This window comes from Sminthopsis crassicaudata, chromosome 5, assembly GCF_048593235.1.
Source record: "Sminthopsis crassicaudata isolate SCR6 chromosome 5, ASM4859323v1, whole genome shotgun sequence".
Taxonomy (NCBI): Eukaryota; Metazoa; Chordata; class Mammalia; order Dasyuromorphia; family Dasyuridae; genus Sminthopsis; species Sminthopsis crassicaudata.
The window spans coordinates 305,448,186-305,468,697 of record NC_133621.1 but is presented as its reverse complement, the minus strand read 5'-3'; the positions used below and the strand labels follow the sequence as shown (position 1 = coordinate 305,468,697).

At 53.2% G+C, this 20,512-nt stretch overlaps 1 protein-coding gene across 1 annotated transcript; it reads right to left on the bottom strand.

The window, feature by feature from the left end:
• Positions 1 to 242: 242 nt before the first annotated feature.
• MAPK11 (mitogen-activated protein kinase 11) lies at positions 243 to 18,040 on the bottom strand. Its single transcript, XM_074271990.1, has 12 exons — positions 17,796 to 18,040; positions 11,279 to 11,408; positions 11,116 to 11,174; positions 10,352 to 10,463; positions 10,155 to 10,184; positions 9,924 to 9,971; positions 9,168 to 9,282; positions 7,449 to 7,520; positions 6,814 to 6,893; positions 6,563 to 6,641; positions 4,776 to 4,949; positions 243 to 3,967 (listed from the first exon to the last, which is right to left on the bottom strand). Exons 1-12 carry the CDS (start codon positions 17,909 to 17,911, stop codon positions 3,894 to 3,896), a joined length of 1,089 nt encoding a protein of 362 aa, XP_074128091.1. The 5' UTR covers positions 17,912 to 18,040; the 3' UTR covers positions 243 to 3,893.
• Positions 18,041 to 20,512: the final 2,472 nt, after the last annotated feature.

Here is a 20,512-nt window from a genome sequence, read left to right as displayed (position 1 = left end):
TCCTGACTTCCGGGCGGGTGCTCTATCCTTTGCACCACCTAGCTGTCCTCCGAGGAACTTTCTTAAGAGCACATGAAGGGGACAGAACATGAGTAAGAAGCAGATTTCCTTCCCCTTTTGGCTTTTCCCTGAACTAAGTTCACCATTCCTCCAGTTCTGAAAAGCTCGGTCATCACCTCAGGGGCATCCCTTGTCCCTCTGGAGACCTTACCACCATAGGAAACTTTTCCTGAAGCCTTCAATCAGCCAAGAAGCATTTATTGAACACCTACTATGTGTCAGGCACTGAGGGTACAAAGACCAAACTGGAAGGGGTATCTGCCCTCATGGAGCTTACACTCTACTGGGGGAGCGGTTAGGTACTCACATAGTACAAAATATACACAGAGTCCATTTGTTGGTTGTAAATACGGATTTCACGAGAACAGAGTTCACTCTGGGAAGTTTGTCCTTACACGGACCTGTCTCTCGATGACTTTCCCCTGTGACTGCTCCCACTTGTGCTCTCAGGGGTCAGGCAGAACAGGCTAATCCTTCCTGTACCTGATACCCCTCTAAGACTCCAAAACAAGCCGCAGTATCACATCCCCTCCGAATCCTCTCTTCCTCGGGCCGACCATACCTAGTCTTCCAACTGATCCTCACATGCCCCACTTTCTAGGCTCCCTGCGAATCGCCCTCCACCTTCTCGGCCTCCTTCCTGAAATGGCCAGAGCCGGACATTCACGCCGCCCTGTCCGTCTGGCCCGGCCAGAGAACAGAGTTTCCCCGTCCTGGACACTCCGGCCTCTCCCAATGCAGCTGGCTATGTCATGCTTGTTGATTGATTAAATGCTTGCTGATTGACTGATTGATGGGCTCGGGCTGTGGGGGGGAGGGGAGGTGTGGCAGGCCCAGCGCCAGCTCCCAGGATCCCCTTACAGTAACAGGATCCTCCGGGGCAGGCCCGGGCCCCGTGCCCACAGAGTTCCAGCCCCCGGCCCTGGCCACTGGTCCCTGCCCCTGCAGGCCCCACCGCCCGTCCTGGAGTTCACTTTGTCGCCTGGGCTTGTTGTTGTAAAATGACTCCGGGACTGTGGGTATCAAGCCTGGCACAAGGCACGAGTCCTGCTAATAAGGTACACATTTCAATCTCACCCGAGACATGCTACAGGACACGTGTATGATGCCGGCATGCCGCACACATTTCACACCTCCACGTCTTGGCCCGGCGCCCGGCTGTGCCCACCCTGCAGACAGACACACTGGGGTCCCAAGTAAGATGGGCTAGCTGGCTACAGCTCCCCCAGGGAGCCTCACCCCCATGCATGAAGCACAGAGGCCACAGATTCACCCGCAGTGCTCCCCACTTCTAGGCTGCCCAGCGGGAACTGTTGTGATCTTCCTTCCTGGTAGCAGAGTCTGGGCAGAGGTGAGGGCAGCCCCTCCTCTCGAGGGTGGGATTTCCTTCCTCGGTCGCTCTTCCTGTCCCCACACCCTCCTGCCCACTCCAGTTCCTCTCAGGTTTTTTGCTCCAAGTGAGCAGAAAGGCCGGCGGGCTCCTCTCCAGTGCCAGGCATGTGTCTTAGCGGGCAGAGGAAGGTGGGGGCCCTTCCGGCCCTCACTGAATTAAGGCTTGTACAAAGGCCCCCTGCACCCATCATCTCAAGTCAACCGGCCTCGGGTCCCCCTCCCAGAAATCTCCCAAGCTCAGGTCCTCCTCTAGGAAAGCCCTGCTTCTCTAGTAAGCCTTCCCAGAGCTCTCTAGTCCAAACTCGGTTCTCCTTGCCCCAGTTCCTCCAGCTTCCAGTCTAAGCCCTGAGTCACAGACTAAGTTTCAAGGACTTCCCTCCCACACTGGAAGCTCCCAGAGGGCAGCACCTTGAGATCCCAGCCGAATCCTCCGTTTGAAAATCCCCCTTCGTGGCCTGGCTACTAAACACTAGCTCTCTATCTAAGAACCCTTCTTTCACTCTTGGACAGAAACGAGCAGAATCCTGGACAGAACAAGAAGCGGGTTTCGGCCCCGACTCCAAAGCTTCCTAGAGATCTGAGCACAGGCAAATTGTCTTGTTTCTCTGAGTCTCATTTCCCCAACGAGACCAAAAAAAAAAAAAAAAGAAGAAGAAGAAAGTCTGATTTTTCTCATCCAGTGGGTGGTGAAAGCTAGAGAAATGGGAACAGCTGCCTTTCCCTTCCTTAGTTCTGATGGGGCCCAGCTAGCCCCGTCCTCCAGCCCCTGGATTCCTCCCGGTGCCAGGAAGGGGCTGGGACCCAAATCTCTTTTCTGGGGCTTGGTCCTGCTCCTTCAGCAGCTGAGTGACTTTCAATCCAGGGACTCTCCTGGAGGAAGGGAGCCCGTGGGGAGTGGGGGGTACAGCTCTTCCCCTAAACCACCAAAAGTGATCCTCCCATGTAAAACGGGGTGTCCCGTCTCCCACCCTGACAGAGTTCTGAGGGCCAGCCTAGCTACCATCAGAACCCCACACCCTCGCAGGCCCTTGAATCACCCTCTAGTCTAATTCATCACTGAACAAGATTATTCCTGATGAGTGGTCACTGAGCCCCTTGGGCAATGGGGGTCTCACTACTTCTCATGGGAAAACTGGATGATTTTCCTTTTTTTCCAATTAAAAGTTGGTTGTGGTTTTTGTTTGTTTGTTTGTTTGTTTTTTCCCGCTTTATCACTCACTGTTTCTGCCTCCCGGGACTAAGCAGAAGGAGGCTGTTCTCATGGTCCCAGAATCTTCCAAATGAACCCTTGCCATCCTGGTCTCCTGAACCCAGAGGAAGCCTGATCAAAGCAGAGAACATCAGGAGCCTCCCCTCCCTGCTCCCGGCCCCCATTAGTCCCCTCTGAACTCAGGCTGAAATTCTAGTGGCCTTTCACACAGTCACATTAGCTTGTGAATCACTGAGACCCCCAGATCTCCTTCAGACAAAATTGTTCCTTGGTGACATTTTATCTCACTAATTTGGCCCAGAACTCTAGAGCTTGCCATGATCTCCTCTTGGCTTCTCAGCCAATACATTAGCTCTTGACATTCCCAGGATCCATGTGTCTGCGTGTGCATGCGTTTGTATGTGTTAGTGTGCTAGTGGAGGGGGGCGGGGGGGGAGTCAGCAGCCTGAGGATCCCCATAGCTTGTTCCTGTCTGGGTCATTCTCACAAGGAGCTGAATCTGGCTCCCTGGGCCTCTGGACCATCACCTCCTTCCCATACATGCACAGGGTAGCCAGTCGCCCCAAGTCTTCCCTTCTCCAGACTGGGGGTGTCTGCCCCGGTTCCTCCTGATTGGAGGGGCCTGGGGCCTGGAAGCATCCCAACGGTCCTCCCCTGGCTTTGTCCAACCCTTCAGTGCGCTCCCTGAGCAGGGCGACCCACCGCCTCCCTTGCTCTCTGAAGCCACGTGCCCGCCTGTGCTCACAGCTTGCCTAGTTTCATCCCCGTAAATATGTCCCTGTTCAGACACACGTGTTCAAATACACCCCCAGACACCCAGCCACGCCCCCATCCCCCCCATGTCCAGGCCAGAGAAGTCTTCCCTGGTTGGCCCAGGCTCCAGCACAGAGAGGACCCCTTCCTCGGCCTCTCTCCCCACCCTGGCTCCCAAAGTCTGCCAGAGAACATCCAGGCTGCCCCCCCATTCTAGCCACGTGACTGCTACTCCTGAGTGGGGCACAGTCCTTGGGAGTAGCAGGCTGAAAGCCTCCGGCATCCTTTATCCTTGTTTATCCATACACTGTCCTGCGGTCCAGGGGAAGAGCCCACCACCCCCGACCCCAGGAAATGAGGTCGCCCCCAGGAGCAGGGCCCGGGGCCTGCTTCCTGAGAGTCAGCTCGGTGCCCTCTGGGATGGGTGAAGCCGGGCATCGGGGCCCTGCCTGGGCGGTCCCTGTGGCCCCCAGCCTCCTCATGGCTCAATCTCCAGGCCGTCCATTGGCAGCTCAGGGGCCTTGAAGCTGATGACCTCTTCATAGGTGAGCTCTGAGGGGGTAGACGAAAACCATGGACAAAAGGACAAAGAGACAGGTAGACAGAGCGACAAAGACACGGGGAAACAAAGGAGTGAGTTCCAAGATTCCCTGATCCCTGATCTTCCCCCCCCCCCATACACACACCTATTGTCCCACCTCCTCACCCAGGCCCCCTGACCCAACTTCCGGTCTGAGGAAGGTGCTGGGTCAGGGAGGGCTACATGGGAGTGTTAGCCAGCATTTGGGGGGCAGAGACTGCATTCATCACTAAAGGAAAGGCTAAATTTCAGTCAGAGATTAGTGAAATAAAGAGGGCTTTTTCCCCACCCAGGGCCACTGTCCCCCCTCCCCAAATCTATTGGGGAACCCAAAGCTAAGAACTCCTCACCCAAATAAACCCAGCCCTCCCTTCCCCAGGAGCATGTTTGAGAAGAGTTAGGGCCATCTTTCCTGTGGGAAGTGGAGCAATGTCTTTCCCCAGCTCTGAGGAAACGGACGCTGGCCAGACTATTGAGCAACAGCTGCCAGCCAAGCCCTGCCTCCCAAACCTGCCCCCGTCAAGAAAGGGAAGCTGGGAGAGTGGGAGGGAAGCCCACCTATCTACTCCAGGGACTGGCCCGGGTCTCCTCCCAGCTTCAACCCCACCGGTCCTATAACCAGTTTGAGGAGACTGGGATTTGGAAATCCAGGGAGAGGCCCAGGGAAGCCAGGGGGCAGGAGCCAGGGAAGCCAAGGAACAAGGCTCAGTGAGATCCCGAGGCCGGAGGAAGATGAGGCCCTTTGGTGCCCCTGGGTGCCCCGACCGCCTCTCCCCTCACCCTTCCACTCCTCAATGGTCCTTTCTTTGTTCTCAATGCTCTCGTCATAGGGCTCCGCCTCGGGCTCATCCTCAGGATCGTGGTATTGGGCAAAGTAGGGGTGTGCCAGGGCCTCCGTGGCACTGACCCGCCGGTCGCTGTCCAGGACCAGCATCTTCTCCAGCAGGTCCACGGCTGGGGGCAGGAAAAGGCATCGAAACATGGGTCAAGGGGCCCGAGGCTGACCATGGCTCTGTGGCCCGGCACACAACTGACCTCTCAGTCTCCAACCCGCCATTCAGAAAATGGAGGTAAATCTCTACTCAGGAGCCACCCAATGATGTTTGCCCATCTCTAACGTGCAAATCATGTACACTGTGTATTCCAGCATCCCTCTGTTAATCCCTGTCTACAGATATGGCTGTTTGCATGTTGTCTGCCTCATCAGCCTGGGAGCTCCATGGAAGTTTTTTCATATTGCATAGTGCCTGGCATACAGTAGGCAGTTAATAAATGCTTACTGACCAACTGACTATCTTATCCACTGTTGGTCTAGAAATTCTATAAGGCTGTAGACTAGATCTCTTTGACTCAATGAAGCCTGAAAGCACTACACGAATAATAATTGTATTATTACTCTATTATATTTTCCCCAGTGCAGACCAGGGCATGCAGAAGGAACTTAATAAATGTGTTTGGTATGGATGAATGGATGAACTCCCCACCCCATCTCTACCTGTTGATTCTTCCTGCTCCCTCTTCCCTGCAGGATAGGAGCAGTGTTGAATCCTTTCCAGGCATTTCCTATCTCCTTCCTGCAGGGAGTAGTTAGGGTGTGATCTTTACTCAGTCTTCTCCTCTAAAGATACAAGCAGCTAAATACCCTAATAAACAAGGAGCTCATTTTTTAGCCTGAGGGCAATACGAAGACCCCAGTTTCCCAGTAGTTCCCGTCTCTGTTTTATAGATTATAGAAGATGAAAAGTCATTAAGGCAGTCGAGATAGCTCTGAGCCCCCAGTTAGGGAAATCCCTACCAATAGGAGACAGTGTTCAAGTGGGAGAAACAATGGAGTTGAAATAGGAGAAACTGAGTTCAAATCCAATTTTTTTTTTATTTTTTTTTTTGGTTTATCTTGTGACTTTGGGCAAGCCCCTTAAGCTCTCTGGGTCTCAATTTTTTCATCTAAAAAATGAGGTCTCTTCTCTATATCTCTGAATCTCGGAGTCTCAGTTTCCACCTTCCTTCAGCTGAACCTCAGGGTTCACCCTTTCCTTGAAGCTTGTCCTAATTACTTATCTCCCAGGTGAAAATAACCTTTTCTATCATATTCCTCCCCATACTTTTGAGGGGACTAATTCACTGTCTCTTGACTTATCTCTTTTCCACAGTCGAAAAGCGAGTAAGTTTTTCCGAGTCCTCACTCACTTATCACCAAGCTCGTAGTTAATTTGTCCCTTCCTGTTTCAGCTGGGAGGGACAGTCTGTCTATCTCCCTCTCTCTTTCTGTGCATCCCCAACACCAAGTATGGGCCCGTTACACAGCAGGTGCTCAATACATGTTGGTTTATTGAATCAACATATTTACTCCCTTCTATGAGGAGGAAAACTGAGCTCATGCTAACTTGTCTCTATTCTCTTTGGTACCCACACTAGCCCTCCAGATCTCTGTGCCCCGTGCCCTCAGTCCTCATGGCTCTTCTTCCCCTCATTCCTTCATCATCCTTTGCTATGCTCCCCATTACCCCACCCTACCCCATTTTCCCCTTGAACCCCTTCAACCTCCTAGCCCATCTCTTCCTCCTTACCAAGGGGGTTGGCTCCTCGGAAGATGCTTCTCAGGTCCTTCTGGGGCATGTGGGGCAGGGACTCAATGTATTTTCGGGCCTGGGAGGGTGGAGGCAAGGAGATCTTAAGTCTTTTCCTTGACACTGGATAATTGGAAAAGGGAGGAAGGAGGGAAGAGGGAGAAGGGAGGCCCGGAGGACAGTACCAGGAATGGATGAGAAGCAGCAGGAAGTATAGAAGATGAGTAGGGAGTGTTAGCTGGGCCACTCACGTGTTCAGATGAAATCTTCTTCAGCAGCTCAGAGCTGGGGGTCCCAACCACCTCCATGATCCGTTTGAGCTGGTCAATGTCTGCCCAGCTCAGGAAAATCAGTGCCAGGCTCTCAGTGCCCACCCACAGGCCCAGGACCTTGCCCAGAGGATGTTCACCACCCTATGAATACTAATACTAATAAAACAAAAGAAAGCCTGGTGTCCTGAATAAAGGTCTGGGTTCAAAGTCTGCCTCAGACCAGTGCTTGGGGAGTGACTACAGACTAGGGGCTGTTCCCCTCAGGGCTTCAGGCAAGAGACCATTAAATTGTAGAGAAGTTGTCATTTGCATTAATTGGGGGAATTTGTCCTAAAGGCAAAGGAAAGTTAGGTCCAGAGGAACACCCAAACAAAAGACAAGGATTTCTCAGCAAAATGCTTTCCTTGAAATAGCCCAGGGGAAGCAGAAAGTGTGAAAATCATTATTCCCAGAAATTCATAGTGGGCAAGTGACTAGAGAGCATCTGTGAGTCCCTAGCCACCTTTCCAGACTTCACATCCAATGTAAAAGAAAGGGAATGGTCTCCCAGATCCACGTCCTGCTCCCGGCCCTGGATCCCCACGCTATCTTCTCATACTTCCATCCAAGGATACAGTCATTTCCAGGGAAAAGGGCCTTCCCCTTCAAGAGCTCCGCCATGATGCAGCCCACAGACCATATGTCCACTGGGAGCGGGGGAGAGAGAGAGAAGCAGACAGACAGACAGAGACAGAGAAGGCAAAGGAGGGAGGAGAGGGAGAGAAGCAGGGAGGAAGGGAAGGAAGAAGACAGGCAGAGACAGAGAAGACAAGGGAGAAAGCAGAGGGAAAAGAGGAGAAGAGAGAATCAGAGAAGGCAAGGGAGAGAACAGAGGGAGAGGGAGAGAAACAGGGAAGGAAGGGAAGGAGGAAGAGAGAGAAAGAGAGAGAGATAGGGGAGATAAAAGGGAGAAAAGGGGGAGATAGGGAGATAAAGGGAGAGAGAGAGACAGAGAGACAGAGAGAGGAGATAGAAAGACAGAGAGAGAGAAAGAGAGATGGAGAGGGAGGGAGGGAGAGAGAGATTAGGGAGGGGGCTCCGTCTGAATCCCTGCCCCACCAGGAAACCCATCCTGCTTATTATCTGGACTTTTCCTTTTACTGATTTCTCCTGGCCTAAGAGTCTAAACACCCTGCCCCCACCGCAGGCTCAAGGCTAGACCACACCCTGCCTAATCTCGGAGACCAGGCTGTCCAGCCCATCTGGGCCCCATCCGGTCCTCTAGCTGGGGGATTCCCTTTACCCCTAGCTTGTGAGCTCCCAGAGGCCAGGGCCTGGGTCCTTTCCTTCTCTGTCTCCCACAACCGACTGAGCCGGCCTGCTCACTTTTCTGGGCAGCTCTTGCTGACACTAGGAGCTTCTTTTTGTGAAAACTCTTCCATATTGCTGCTGCCCTTTCCCTCTCCCTCTTCCCCCTCTCCCCTTTCCCTCCCTCAGTCTCTTTGTCTCTCTCTCTCTCTCTCTCTCTCTCTCTCTCTCTCTCTCTCTCTCTCTCTCTCTCTCTCTCTCTCTCTCTCTCCTTTCTTTCTCCTTCTCTCTCTCTCTCTCTCTCTCTCTCTCTCTCTCTCTCTCTCTCTCTCTCTCTCTCTCTCTCTCTCTCTCTCTCTCCTTTCTTTCTCCTTTCTCTCTCTCTCTCTCTCTCTCTCTCTCTCTCTCTCTCTCTCTCTCTCTCTCTCTCTCTCTCTCTCTCTCTCTCTCTCTCTCTCTCTCTCTCCTTAAAAGCAATTATGCAGCTCATAACCGAGCAGGAGCCTTTTCAATAACTTTTGAACCTTCCTGCCCCCCACGGAAAGTGTGAGCCAAACCCAAGGAAACCTAAGCCAGAGGGCAGTCCTCCTTTAGCCAAGCTCTGGAACAGGCCCACAGTCCCCAGAATGGAATCAGATAGAATACTCCATCTGAGTATGTTCTTTCCAGGGCACCCCCTGGTCCCCATTACAGTGTATACGTCGCTGGCAAACATCGGTTTAGGTTATCGGGGGGCACCCGACTTGCCCAAGCATCTCGTGTCCATGTTATTTTAAGGCCCTGTCATGATATGGAGCAGTCTCTGAGCCAGGACGACCAGAGTTCTACCTCAGCCTTCGCTGACTCTGGACTCTAACACTATCAATGCTCTGCTGTCCTCTGAGATGATTACTTATAGAGAGGGACTTTCCTCACCTGGGAGTCCCCCAGAGCAATGAAACCAGAGGTCCTGCCCCAACCCTATTTTGTTATGAGCAGGATGTTTAATTATGGGCTCCCTGGGTTTACCTTCTCTTCTCCCACAGGAAACACTGTCTTGCCTTTACCTGTCTGGTTGTAATGCATCCAGTTGAGCATGATCTCAGGGGCGCGATACCAGCGTGTGGCAACGTAGCCTGTCATCTCATCATCTGTCTGGCGGGCCAGCCCAAAGTCCAAGATCTAAGGAGTCACAACCATAGCTGAACCTTCCTGGCCAGGAGGCGACCTGGCCCTGTCCTGGGAAAGGGTAGTCTCTGATTCTACACAACTACTTCTTATTTCAGTTAGTGTGGATAATCCCCAATGGACCAAGCCGCAAGGGACAGAGTTTGACCAAGTCTGCCCCTCTGTGTATGACCCTGCAGACACCCAAGTCCTTTCCCTCAACATAAACGTGGCACAAACGGAACCAACTTTGGGTTCCACTAAAAGACAACTGAGAGGTGAATGAATTGGTTTCCATGTCTGTTCTTAGGTCTGACTGCCTGGATGGAAGGTGTCTGCATACAATGAGCCCCAGGGGTTGAAAGTGTACTTTCCTGTACTAGCCAAAGACCTTTAAGAGAGGTTTCTATTATTCACCAAGCCAAGGACCTTTAGGGAACAGACACACTGAAGCAGAAGCACAATTCATTCAGCAGGAATCCTGGTTGGAGAGGCACAAGTGGGAGCTGGCTCTGGGTTCTCTCTTTGCCAGCAGCTAAGTCCATCTTTGGAGGCCAGATACTGGGGTAAGGGGCTCAGGGGAGGGGGGGAGGAGAAACCAATAAGCCATGAGTTCCATTTTAGCCCTCCCTGTGCCCAGGCAGTGCCAGCCTTACCCTCAGCTCACAGTCCTCATTCACAGCCAGGTTACTGGGTTTCAGGTCCTATAGGCAGGACAGCAATCCCAGGTGAGTATTATTTCTGGATCCCCACACTCCTCACCCTACACCCTTCCCTTTCCACATCCTACTTCTATCCTCTTCCCTACCCGCCCCTCCTGGAGACCCAGAGACCAGGATCCCAAAGCCCCCCAGTGCTCAGCTGACCCAGTCCCCAACCATACTCACTCTGTGGATGATTCCGGCCGAGTGGATGTACTGAGGGATGCAAGACAGATAGCAAGGTGAGCCATCAGCAAGGCCTGGCCTAGGAACCCTTTTGGTGACTTATCCAGCCCAAGGAAGGAACGAGACAGGGAGGGCAGAGTCGGGGAGACATCAGGCACTGGGCATGGGGGAGTGCCCGGGCCCTGCTCATCTCTCACCTTCAGCCCCCGCAGCAGCTGGTATGCCAGAAACTGGATGTGTTCATCCGTTAGCTTCTGGCACCTGACAATGTTGTTCAGGTCGGCCCCCATCAGGGTGGTCACAAGGTACCTACGGGAAGGTCAAGGATCAAAGATGGGGGCCCAAGAATCAGAAGCCAAAGAGGTCCAGTGGTGATCAGAAGGCCCAGGACTCTGGAACCACAAAAAGGGACCCAGTAGGGGCTAGTTGGTGCTGTTGGTGCAGCCCTGAAGTCAGGAGGACCTGAGTTCAAATCTGGCCTCAGACACCAAGGCGGGGGGGCAGTAACTGTCAAGGATGGAGGGCCCAGGAATCAGGAACCAAAGGAAAGGATCCACTGATAATAAGAAGGCTCAGGACTCTGGAACCACAAAAAGGGACCCAGTAGGGGCTAGTTGGTGCTGTTGGTGCAGCCCTGAAGTCAGGAGGACCTGAGTTCAAATCTGGCCTCAGACACCAAGGCGGGGGGCCGTAACTGTCAGGGATGGAGGGCCCAGGAATCAGGAACCACAAAAAAGGGCCCAGTAGTTGTCAGGAGACCCAGGGATCACAGATCAAGGATGGAGGGTCCAGGATTTGGGGACCAGAGAAGAGGGGCCCAGAGATAGATAGGGGTCCAGGTGGGGTCAGGGAATCATGCAGGCCTTTCACCATTGAGGGAGACAGAGCCATAGCCTCGGCTACTGTACTGTCCCCCCTTTAGCCAGGGTTCTTGGGCAGGAGCACCCCACATCCCACTCACACTTCGTTGAAGTTTTCTATAGATGTGGCTGGCGTGAAGACATCCAGGAGGCCGATGACCTGGATAGAGACAGGGGGCTTTCTGTCAGGGGCCTCAAACCTCCTGCAGACCGCTCTCCTCGCCCCCTGCCACCACCAGGATCCCAACCCCCGGTCCTTCTTACATTTTCATGTTTCATGTGCTTCAGCAGCCGTAGCTCCCGGTACGTCCTCCTGGCATGGACTAACGACTGGAAGGGACGGGACAGTTTCTTCACAGCTACTTTTTGCCGAGTGCGGGTATCATATGCCGAGCTGTAAAACAGGCCCAGTCAGGGATGGGGATGGGTTAGGACGGTGTGGAGGGAAGCAGACAATGGGCCTGGGGCCTGAGAATGCTGGTCCCTCTGCCCCTTTCTGCATCCAGAGAGGGAGCTGGGGACACCCCAGAGGCCAGGCAAGATGTTCAACAGCAGGACAGCATCTTTGAGGACCAGTGTAGACTGGCCCCATTCTCACAAAAGGAAACAGTCAGGGGGAAGGCTTGAACCCCCGATCCTTCTTCCTGTTTACAATAACCTAGGGCATGGACCCCCGAACCTTCTTCATATTTACAGTACCCAGGGCATGGACCCCGAATCTTCTTCATATTTACAGTACCCAGGGCATGGACCCCGAATCTTCTTCATATTTACAGTACCCAGGGCATGGACCCCGAATCTTCTTCCTGCTTATAGTAACCCAGGGCATGGACCCCCAAACCTTCTTCATGCTTATAGTAACCTAGAGCAAAGCTCAAGGGATCTTTTGGGCTGTGGCCCAGAAAACAAGTGCTGGGGGCTTAACTGGCCCTCAAGTCATCCCAGCTGCACACCCACCATTGCAACCACTTCTTGGTCACCCACTGGCTTTCAGAAAGTCGCCTGCTGCTTTCCCATGAATGCTTTCCCTCTCCTTCCATACCGATCCTAGACTAAGTTATCCCTGTGCTCCATCAGCCTCCAGCTCATTTCCCACTTTTAGCCGGGCATGCAGCATGGCTCACTGTCTCTCCCTCTTGCTCATGGCCATGGCTGTATCTCTAAGACTCTGCCCTCCCAGGCCTCCACCCTCCTGGCCTCCCTCCACCCCCTCCACCTTCTCTCTTCCTCAATCTTGGCCATCACTTTGGCCATGGCCATCTCTCCTAAATGTTCTGCCTCCACAGTCCAGTGCTCTGACCACAACCTACCTTTCACTTTCCCCTTTGGTCTCCCCTCAGCTAACCTGTTCTTTGTCCCACTTCTCATCTCCTCCCTCCTTTCACAGTTTGACTATTTAATCAATCAGTTCAACCACCCTTGACTTCCTGGCCCTCCCATCACCAGTCACACTTCAGCAAGCCCCAGTCCTTGGTTGCCCTTACTGTTCCATCTGTCTTTTTCATTTCTATTCATTTACTTCTGAAAGCTCCTAGAAGCACTCGCCACTGCACGGAGAGCTTTCCATTCTGCCCTAATTGATTTTGTCCCACTCTCCACAGTGAATATAGCGAATCTGCTCTTGTCTTTGCAGACCCCTTTCTCTACCCCTCTGGTCTTCCTCTCTGCCAAGGCTTTCACCTTTTACTTTACTGAGTAAACAAACAGAAGCCGCCTCCTGTGAGCTCCCTCTTCCCACTTCCATCACACCTCAAGCCTTTACACCAATCTCTGACGCAGAGGGAGTTCTTCTTGTCAAAGCCCACTCTACTCGTCCCCTTGATTACATCCCATCCCATCCTCAAATGATTGCTCAGCACTCCTCCAACTCTCGGATTCTATGATTCTTTACATTTTCCCCAAACTCACCCACCTCCATTTCCCTCCTTCTGCCCAGGGCACCATCATCCCTCCAATCTCTCAGGTTCCCAACTTCCCAGTCGCCTTTACCTTTGTTCTACTTTCCTCATAATGCATCAGTTATGAAGTTTCGGAAGATCCCTCTTCCACAATGACCCATGACCTTTTCCCACTCAGATACCTTCATTCTGGTCTGTATTGCCTTCCTCTTGTGCTACTGCAACACTCTCCTAATTCTCCTTGCTACTTTTATTTTCTCTCCTTTCCAATCCATTTCCCACAAAACCAATAAGTTGGTAATTCTAAAACAAGATTTGACTTTGCCACTCACTCTCTCAAAAATTTTCACTGGTTTCCTAACACCTCTAGGACCAAAAACAAAATCCCCAGTCTGCCATTTAATCCATCTCCCCCTATCCCGCCGACTCCCAATCTGGCTCTGACCTTTCCAAAAATCGGCTCTGCAAATGCTCTATTCTAGTTCTCTCTAACATCACCATCCCCTGTACACCACGTCATTTCTTGTCAGTGATCAGCAAGGGAGGGCCCAAGAATCAGGAATCCAAAGGAAGGGGTCCAGTGGTGATCAGAAGGCCCAGAACTTTGTCACCACAAGAAGGGAGCCTATTAGTGGTCAGGAGAGCCAGGGATCAGGGATCAAGGATGGAGGGCCCAGGATTTGGGGACCAGAGGGGCACTAGAGGCCTCCTATGTTCCCCAACCTCATCTGGAATCTATTCTCTCCTCACCTTGATCTGGTAGCTTTCCCTCAGAGCCTAGCTTCTTCTCCAGGAAGCCTTTCCTGACCTTATCCCTTTCCTCTTTGGTCTTCCAAGACCAAAGGTAGCCTCAGTTTCCCTTCCTTGGGGCCTCAGCTGACTTCTGAGACTCAGATACCATCTAGCAGCTAGAACTGATTGAGTCCAGGGCTCTCTGGACCTCTGCTTCCTTGATCTCCTGGTACTGAGGTAGGAAGGTATTACTGGATCATGGACATCCAGCATCCATTGACTAGATCTCCCAGAAGGCAGAGCGCCTGGCTGATATGCTGGGGTCCATATAGGGGATCGGCAAGCACCTAAATGGCAGTATCTCACATTCTCTGGGCTTTGTCATCGATTATACTTTTCATTTGTGCCTTATTAAACCCAAGCCCAAGGGAAGAAGCAGTTTAATTTCTGTCCCCAGAGATCAGCAGTAATTATCGGAGCCAGACAGTCTGGCAGGTACTAAGGACTCACATACACACACACCTGAGCTCAACCTGGCACCCAGGAGCCCAGGGTCACTTGCTCAGCTGGCGCAGCCTGTCAGACAATGACACCTTTCCCCTGCCCAGACCCTGGTCCTGATGTTGGTCTCCCCCCACCACAAGGCACAAACTGGAGCCCTATTCTTGGGGGCCAGAGCTCCCAGAGCTTGGGATTGCTAGTGGGAGCTCCCTGAAGATGGGGTCTGGGGGCTGCTTCTTCTGTACCCCCAGGCCGGGAGCTCCCTAAGGGGGAGGCTTTGGTCTGTTCTTCCTCTGACCTCCAAACTCGTGCTCCTGGAGGAGAGGACAAGGGGTCTTATCTGCAGCCCAGACAAGCTGCATTGGACAGACATGAACAGGAAGGGGAGGGAAGACAAATGGGAAATCATGGAGGAATTCAGCAGCCCCACATTGACTCATGTGTTCTTGCTCACCCTCCTCTGGTGGCTAGAGGGCTCAAACCAGGGTCAGGTCAGGCATGAGCAGGACCCCTTTTGTGGGCGGTCCACACTAGGAAGGGGAGGGGCATAGTACAAGAGGCAAGGTCCTGAGCCAGAACAATGAGGGGAAGTAGAGGAAGCGGAGCTGGGGGAGAAGCTTCCTGGCTGTGGGCAAGGACAGAGAAGGAGGAAGGGAGTTTCTTGTTACAAAAAAAGTTCAAAGCTACAGGACTGGAGTGCTCCAGCAGGTCCCCCTGGGGCTGGGGCAGCCTGTGTCCTGTTTAGCTTACAAAGGGGCTTGCAATGGTAGGACAGAGACAGTCCTCTTCAGGTCTCTCCATTACCCCAGACTTGGACGTGGGCTGGCCCACTCCTAACCACCCAAACCAGAAGACCTCAGCATCTGGGGATCCCCCTGAGACTGCCCAAATGGAGCCAGTAGCTTCTCCCCAAGCCTGCACTCCTTCAGGGGAGGTTCCCGCCCCACTTTGGCCGCCCTCCTCTGACTGCTGGCCAGCTTGTCAACATTCCTCCTAATGTGACCCCTAGAAGTGGCCACAGGATTCCAGTCATGGGAGCAGCGCAGGGGACAGGGAGACCAGCAGCCTCCTACTCCTGGACATCTTGTCTCTTTTAACACAGCCAGGCGGTGAGTTCCATTTTTGGCTTCCACGTGACGGAGTTGACTCATGTTAAGGCTGTGCTTTGTCACAGAAAGGACACTGACTTTGGTCAGGGGATCTGAGTTCGAATTCTAGCTCTGCTACCTGTGATATGTATTACCTCACCAAGTCACTTCTCTTGGGCCCTCAGTTTCCTCATCTGTAAAATGAGTGGGTTGGAACAATCACTACAAATTCCAATCCTGGTGTGAATCCTAGACTTGCAGTCCACTAATATCCTCACTTTTTTTTTTTTTAAACAGAAATTGCTCTCTAGTCTACAGCCGGTCTTTTGAATCGGAGCACAAGAATTCCCATTTTCCCCTCTTCAATTCCCTCTTGTTAGTTCCAGCCCGGTGTCTGCCTGTCAGGACTATTTTAGCTCCTCTTCTCTGTTATATTGTTAACCTCAGCTCCCTCCTCAGATAAGTATGTCTTTTAGGTATCTGCCAAATCATTAGTGAAAATGTGGAGCAGCAAAGGACTTTCCATATTTTGTAGCGAGAGCCTTGGGGCAGTGCCGCCGGTAACCGCCTCCTTGGGTCAGCACTGACCCTTAATCAAGGCCCCTCGGCACCAGTTCTTCCACCAATTTGGAATCTCTTGGATCTGTATCGTTCCTGAGAGAACCTGTCAGGTCCTGTGCTGAAACACAGAAACCCACTTCCTATGACATTGCTCCGATCTGTGCAGCCGAGCAAGCCAGGCAGGGCCAGAAACCAGATCTGGCTGACCTGACGTCTTCTGCTGAGCGAGAAGTGCCCCCACGCCGACCTGCCGCGTTCATCCGCCTACAGTGGCCGTTAAATTATGTGACTCGCCTGCTCTAGACACTTTAATAGCTCCCCGGGATCTACAGGAGAAACGTCTATACATTTCAGCCTGACACTCCAGACTCCAATCTGCCTCCAGCTGGGTTCTCACTATTCCCCCTCAGACTCCAGATGCTCCAGCTTTCAAAGCAAAACATCCAGCCCGGTTTCTTTCCCCACACCTTTGCACCCGCTATTCCCTCTGCCTGGGACACCCCCCTCCCTTTCCTAACCCTTTATCTCTTTCTACCCGCATCACATCCGGACTTCAAGATCCACTGAGGCTTTTCCTTCTTCCTTTCTCTGGAGTGCCTTTCCTGATCTTCCTTGCCCACTCAGGGCCTCAACTGTCCCCTCCATTTCCAGAGTCCCCGTCTGTCCCTTCTTATGACCCTTGATCTCCCACTGGGCCTTCAGTTTTCTCCTGTTTGTTTTTAAAGGTTTCTGAGACCCCTCGCTAGTGAAATGGTCTAGACCCCATCTCCCCAGTTGGAAGGTAAGCTCCCTGGGGCAAGGGCTCCTCAGAGGTGGCCCGCGCACAGTAGGTGCTCAGCAGTCACCTACACAAGTTGCACAGGAGACCTCCTCGGAGGATGCTGCCTCCTCTCCAGAGCTGGGGAAGTGCCCAGAGACCTCTTTCTTCCCAGCAGTCCCTTCCTCCTGCTCTCTTCTGCTTGGCTCCCGCTGTTACCACAGTGAGTCTGCAAAGCCCGAGCTAGCCCAGAGCCAAGGTGGGGCCCTGTGGGCCCTCTCTCTGAGCCTCAGCTGCCCACCTCTCACCGGACGCTTCTCCTTCTCCTACTTCCAGCCTCAGCTCTCCCATGCCCAACTCATGCCAGCCTATACCGCCTGCTCGTTGAACAAACAGGACTGAGGCTCACCTGCCTCTCTGCTTGGATCCTCCCTCATCCCTCTCTTCCCCATTCTGAGTGGAGGCTGTTTTTCTTCTCCCACAGAGCTGAATCCGTCCCCAGAAGGGAGAGCCCCTGGTCTGGGTCGGGCCCTCAAAGGAGAACTCCTCTGGAGTGGTGGCTGCCCTTCAGAAGAGGGAGCCCCCCCCCCCAGTTCTCCAAGACAAGGCCCTGCCCCTCAGCCTCCTCGCAGAATGGCTAATGGTCCCAGGGGTCTGGGGTCAGCATGTGTCCGGTTTATGGGGACTGAGACGGAGCTAAGAGCCAGGCGGCAACAGATCAAAGGCTGGGGAGCCTCCGTTCTTCCCCCCCACCCACATGCATCATGATTTAGGGCTCCCAGCAGGCCCCGGGGAGTCCGGATGAGCCGGGACAGACAGACGTTAGCCAGCCTGGGAGAGGAAGCCCACAGTCACACAGTAAGTACCCTGACTGCCTCCTCCCCCTCCCCCCCACCAAGAGACTTTTCAGCTCTCTCCAGCAGCAGGAGCCGAGGACCTCCTCCCCCGCCCGACTCCGGCTCCTGAAAGGGCCGGGGCTAGCAGCACCTTCTCCCCCCCTCCCCAGATGCTTCTGCCAGCCAGTGCCGGGGAGGGGGTATCCGAGGTTTCCTCTGCCTGCGCCGGCGGGGAGGGGGAAGGGAACTTCCATTCATCCCCCCTTTCATTCGTTCGCTCATTCATTCATTCAATCCGGGAAGGGCGGGGCGGGGCGGGGGTCTCTCCAGCCATCACCGGGCTCCTCCCGGGACCCTCTCCCTGCGTGCCCTCCCTCCCCAGCCCCAGCCCCGCAGCCCGCCCGGTACCAGACTGAGCCGTAGGCCCCCGAGCCCACGGGGCTCAGGCTCTGGAAGCGCTCGGGGACCTCCCACAGCGTCTTGTTAAGCTCCTGTCGGTAGAAGCCGCCGCGAGGGGCCGACATGGCTCGGGCCTGGGGGACCGGGCTGGCCTCGGTCGGGCCCGGCTCTGGCCCCGGCCCCGGCCCCGGCTCGGGCTGCGATCGCTCCAGCAGCCCGGATGCCCGGCTCCACCCGCCCGGCCCGGCCCGGCAGGAGGAGCTCAGAAGCCACCCGGGGGCCCCAGGGGCGGGGCGGGGCGGGGCGGGGGCGGGGCGTGGGGAGCGGGAGGGGGCTCCGGGCCCCGCGACCCCGCCCTCAGTGCCTGGGGGCGGAGCCCCGGCCGCGGTTCGAGAGAATCCCCAGAAACGTGACACCGCCCCAGCAGAAGCCCGGGACACGCCCACCGTGCCCCCTCCCTCCCCACCCTCGGCCCCCTCCCCCTCGGCTGCCGCCACCCCGCCTCATCCGGCATCCTCAACTGGCAGCCCCTGGCTCCGGGGCGGATTCCCAGCCTGCCTCCGCCAGCCTCCAAGTCGGGTCCCTCCTCAGCGTCGCTCAGGAAACTCCGGTGGCTCCGGGTGCCCGAGCAACAAAGTTCAAACGCCTCCGCCTGACGTTCGGCTCCTGCCCAACCCGGCCACTTCCCCTCCGGTAGCGGCGGGGTCCTATCCGCAGCTTCTCGGTTCTGGCCGGAGCCTCCCCGCGCCGGGCCCGGCCCCGGGCACGCAGATCCATTTACTCACGTGTATTAAATGCCCACTATGTGCCCGCGCGCTGCGCTAAAGGGGGTGCGCACCGAGAACGGGAAAAACAACCGGGGCCCTTAAGCAGCTTGAATTTTAATGGGGAAGACAACATGCAAACAGCTCTACCCACTAGATCCCTACAAGGCAAATTGAAAGGCGTTTAGTAAATGCTGAAATTGAGTGGAATTAAGGACTGGGGTAGTGGAAAGAGCGCTGGGTTGGGGATCAGAAGATCTGGTTTTGAATCTGGCATCAGATTCAGTCATCTGTGAGATCTTGGAGCTGGCATCAGATTCAATAATCTTGTGAGATCTTGGAGCTGGCATCAGATTCAATAATCTTGTGAGATCTTGGATCTGACATCAGATTCAATAATCTTGTGAGATCTTGGAGCTGGCATCAGATTCAGGCATCTGTGAGATCTTGGAGCTGGCATCAGATTCAGTCATCTGTGAGATCTTTGATCTGACATCAGATTCAATCATCTTGTGAGATCTTGGATCTGACATCAGATTCAATCATCTTGTGAGATCTTGGATCTGACATCAGATTCAATAATCTTGTGAGATCTTGGATCTGACATCAGATTCAGGCATCTGTGAGATCTTGGATCTGGCATCAGATTCAATAATCTTGTGAGATCTTGGAGCTGGCATCAGATTCAGTCATCTGTGAGATCTTAGATCTGACATCAGATTCAATAATCTTGTGAGATCTTGGATCTGGCATCAGATTCAGTCATCTGTGAGATCTTTGATCTGGCATCAGATTCAGTCATCTGTGAGATCTTGGAGCTGGCATCAGATTCAGTCATCTGTGAGATCTTTGATCTGACATCAGATTCAATCATCTTGTGAGATCTTGGATCTGACATCAGATTCAATCATCTTGTGAGATCTTGGATCTGACATCAGATTCAATAATCTTGTGAGATCTTGGATCTGACATCAGATTCAGGCATCTGTGAGATCTTGGATCTGGCATCAGATTCAATAATCTTGTGAGATCTTGGAGCTGGCATCAGATTCAGTCATCTGTGAGATCTTAGATCTGACATCAGATTCAATAATCTTGTGAGATCTTGGATCTGGCATCAGATTCAGTCATCTGTGAGATCTTTGATCTGGCATCAGATTCAGTCATCTGTGAGATCTTGGAGCTGGCATCAGATTCAATAAGATCTTATATCTGACATCAGATTCAATAATCTTGTGAGATCTTGGATCTGGCATCAGATTCAGTCATCTGTGAGATCTTTGATCTAGCATCAGATTCAGTCATCTGTGAGATCTTGGATCTGGCACTAGATTCAGTAATCTGAGATCTTGGATCTTCCTGGGACTCAGTTTCCTACTCTGTAAAATAGAGTTTGGACCCTTTGACCATGAATGTGATTTCTAGCTCTATACCTTTGGTCCCGTGTGAGCTTAGAGATTCATTCATTTATTCATTCAATAAACATTTATTAAATGGTGCTCAGTGTTTGGTTTGTGCAGGATTTGAATTCAGGTCTGCATCACCCACCCACCTCTGAGTTGTCTAGACAGAAATGCCCGTTTTGACAATTTGAGAGTTCATCAGTTTGAGCCTTAGTTGTGGCAATAGAATCACCTACTGATGCTGAAATCACCTGAAGGAGGAAGCAAATTTGGGGAAAGGAACCCTCTGCTACACAGAAGGGAGCCTGCTGTGAAATGAAGAGAAGGTCATCCTTGGCAATTGAGAGGCAATGTGGAGCCCAGTGGGGCAACAGAGTTACTACACTTAAGGGGGAAGCTGTGTGAGATCCCTAAAAAGAGGAAAAGAATTCTAAGCCCTGCCTTATCAGGAGTTGTACATTACCTTGGTTATCCCTATTCCACACCGGTGTGCCCCATTCTCTTTGTACTTGATTGTTGGGGAGTGTGTTCCAAATTTATCTTGGGGGCTGTTTGGTAA